Here is a 3,676-nt window from a genome sequence, read left to right on the forward strand (position 1 = left end):
CTGAAGGATCCGGTGACTATTCCCTGTGGACACAGTTACTGTATGAACTGTATTAATGACTTCTGGGATGGAGAAGATAAAAAGGGAAAGTACAGCTGTCCTCAGTGCAGACAAATGTTTGTATCAAGACCCATTCTGGTGAAAAACATCATGTTAGCAGATTTAGTGGAGGATCTAAAGAAGACTGGACTCCAAGCTGCTCCAGCTGATCACTGCTATGCTGGACCTGAACATGTGGCCTGTGATGTCTGTACTGGGAGGAAGATGAAAGCTATCAAGTCCTGTTTATCCTGCCTGGCTTCTTATTGTGAGAATCACCTCCAAGCCCACAATAATGTCCCTGGATTGAAAAAACATACATTGGTGAATCCCTCCAAGAACCTCCAGGAGAACATCTGCTCTCGTCATGATGAGGTGATGAAGATCTTCTGTCGTACTGATCAGCAGTGTATCTGTTATCTCTGCACTATGGAGGAACATAAAGGCCATGAATCTGTCTCTGCAGCAGCAGAAAGAGCTGAGAAGCAGAAGGAGCTCCAGGAGAGTCGACAACAAATCCATCAGAGAATCCAGGACCAAGAGAAAGATGTGAAGCTGCTTCAACAGGAGGTGGAAACCATCAATGTCTCTGCTGATAAAGCAGTGGAGGACAGTGAGAAGATCTTCACTGAGCTGATCCATCTCCTCCAGGAAAGAAGCTCTGAGGTGAAGCAGCAGATCAGATCCCAGCAGGAAACTGAAGTGAGTCGAGTCAAAGATGTTCAGGAGAAGCTGGAGCAGGAGATCACTGAGCTGAAGAGGAAAGACGCTGAGCTGGAGCAGCTCTCACACACAGAGGATCACAACCAGTTTCTCCTCAACTCCCCCCGACTGCCAACACTCAGTGAGTCGACACACTCATCCAGCATCAACATCCGTCCTCTGAGACACTTTGAGGACGTGACAGCAGCTGTGTCAGAGCTCAGAGACAAACTACTGGACATCTTGAGAGACGGATCAAAAAACATGCCACTGAAAATTAATGATGAGGATGTTTTAGTACCAGAACCAAAGAGCAGAGCTGGATTCTTAAAATATTCAACAGAAATCACTCTGGATCCAAACACAGTCCACAATATGTTGTTGTTGTCTGATGGGAACAGAAAAGTAACACGACTGGAACAACAACAGTCTTATCCTGATCATCCAGACAGATTCACTTATTATGCTCAGGTCCTGAGCAGAGAGAGTCTGACTGGACGTTGTTACTGGGAGGTTGAGATTAGAGGAGAAGGGAAAGCAACAGTTCATGTAGCAGTTTCATACAAGAACATCAGCGAAGGAAGATCAGATGAATGTTTATTTGGACTTGATGACCAATCCTGGTCGTTATATTTTGACACAAACAGCTACACATTTTATCACAACAACACTAAAACTCCAGTACCAGGTCCAGTTTCCTCCAGAATAGGAGTGTACCTGGACCACAGAGCAGGTATTCTGTCTTTCTACAGCGTCTCTGAAACCATGACTCTCCTCCACAGAGTCCAGACCAGATTCACTCAGCCGCTTCATGCTGGGATTTGGCTCTTAGGTAACAAATCCTATGTTGAGTTCATTAAACCTAAATAGTCAGCAGTGATCAAATGTCCAGTGGTCTGTGTGCAAATGGAAGAAATTATTTTTGTTGAATCCAATATGGCCGACAGACAAAAAAGTATGCCAACCTACCCAGTCCCTCCTTCTGCTGTAGGATGTATCTGATGTCGACAAAAAATATTGTGGCATCAGATAACCCCTTAAAGAACTATACTACTGATGTATTTTTCAAATAACTTTGTATTTGGAGAAAATTGCAATTGATAACCTAAAAAGAAAAAAAATAATAAAAAATTAATTTTCAAAGAAAAAAATTTCCTGCCTTTTTTTTAATACCTTAAGAAAATAAAAGAAATTGGGGGAAAAATCCTGACACAAAGGATCATAATTCATGCATGAAAGGGTTAATATTAATTAAATAAAGTTAACACAATTCATGTCTGTACAGGAAAAACATCAATCCGATTGGAAGAATATAAAATGCATTTTTAAAATAATTATAACAAAGAAGAGCAGCTGTTTTTAATCCTGAACAGTAATGGGTCTAGAAAACGTTGAGCTAATGCAGTAGAGCAATGCAATGTAGTCTAACTTGAGATGTTACTAAACATCTCAAGTTAGACGAGAAGATGTTGTTTAGTGGGATATGAAGATACAGGTTGGGTTTTTTCAATCTGTTGGTGCCACTCTTTAAAACTGTACATGCCGTGACCACAGGGAGCCCCTAGCTGAAGCAGAGGGGGCAACCACACTCATGGCCAACTCTACCATCCCGGTTTCAGTGCACGTTATTGTTAGTGACCTTCTGGTGACCCCTAAGAGCCCAAAATTGACTGAGGATCCTCCTGGGGCCCCAGGAGTGGACTACGAAGGCACAAGTGGGCTTGTTTTGATTGCACAATCTCTTTAAAGTTGTACCTGGTATAATTGCGTTGGACCCTCATTAGTTCCACTCTCTCACCCCACAAACTTGATTCATCTCCCCTCTCACCACTTAGTCTCCTTCACCAGTAAGAAACTCAGTTTCTCAGTTCCATATTTTCTTGTCATCACTAACCTACCTCTCCTCCTCAGCCATAACTGCTCCCAAACCATGGAAGAAAGAAAATGTTTAATAAATCTTTCATCATTTTATGTGCTGTTTTCAAATAAACATTTTTCCTTTAACAGGTTTCCCATACGTCATTCTGCATGTGAATAAACAAAACTGAACTCCAACATAACCAACCTGCAAAATTGGCCTCCGATTTAAAGCTAATACTGGCATATTCAAATTCTATTATTAACTGTTTAATCGTGACTGTAAATTAATGCATCTGTTACAGTAAGATTAAGATTTTCAAAAAGAAACCTGCTTTTGTTGATTTCATCTCTTATTTATGTAACACAAACACCAAGTTTTATTGAGTTCAGAGTCCTCCAATACAAAACTTGCTCAAGTAATAGTTTACCTGCAGATTTTTACTGTGCAGAAAATGTTTTACTACTAAAGAGTTGGTAAATTATCTCACACACGAAGAATACCAACACTACTTGTGCTGTCCTCGCCCTGAGTTTTCGGTCTTTTCAGCCGCTAGACAGCCAGACAACGACGCTCCAATAACCAAACTTCTTTCTTTTTTAGTTGTTTATTGAAGAGTGGCCTCTGACCACTACCATCACTTTGACCTACAAGGCTTAATATTAGCTAACATAGCAAAATAGCCGTTCTTACTATGAGCTAAAACGAAAAACATTTTCCTAAATGACTTCAGCATACAAATTACTTACACCAGCATTACATAAAACAAAGAGACACTTATTATTTTCACAATTAATCAATACGGTAACACTTTATTTGAAGGGGGTTGAATAAGACTGACATGACACTTTCCATGTTGACCATGTTCAACGTCATATTTATTTCTTAGTGCATCATTGCTCCTACAGGTTACACTAACTGTAAGTAGTGTGCTGCCTTTTGTGTAGTTAAGCTGGACCAGTAAGATTTTGAAAACCGCACTAGAGCACCCCCTGGTGGATATTTTTGTTATGTTGCCTTTGTGGCCCTAAAAGAAAAGAAATAGACCCAAGAAATCATTACTGATATAAATTTGTT

General features: G+C 40.4%; 1 protein-coding gene across 2 annotated transcripts in view; it reads left to right on the forward strand.

Moving 5' to 3' along the window:
- LOC106952665 (tripartite motif-containing protein 16-like) overlaps positions 1-1,850 on the forward strand; it is a 5,439-nt gene extending 3,589 nt beyond the window's left edge. The window contains exon 2 of one of the 2 annotated variants that reach the window (XM_015040914.1): positions 233-1,850. In XM_015040914.1, the coding sequence (XP_014896400.1) occupies positions 233-1,611 (1,379 nt within the window). In that variant the 3' untranslated portion in view covers positions 1,612-1,850. The remainder of the gene's footprint in view (positions 1-232) is intronic. The other variant, XM_015040913.1, reaches the window with a different exon arrangement.
- Positions 1,851-3,676: the final 1,826 nt, after the last annotated feature.

This window comes from Poecilia latipinna, unplaced genomic scaffold, assembly GCF_001443285.1.
Source record: "Poecilia latipinna isolate Pla-1442-1.1 unplaced genomic scaffold, P_latipinna-1.0 Scaffold533, whole genome shotgun sequence".
Taxonomy (NCBI): Eukaryota; Metazoa; Chordata; class Actinopteri; order Cyprinodontiformes; family Poeciliidae; genus Poecilia; species Poecilia latipinna.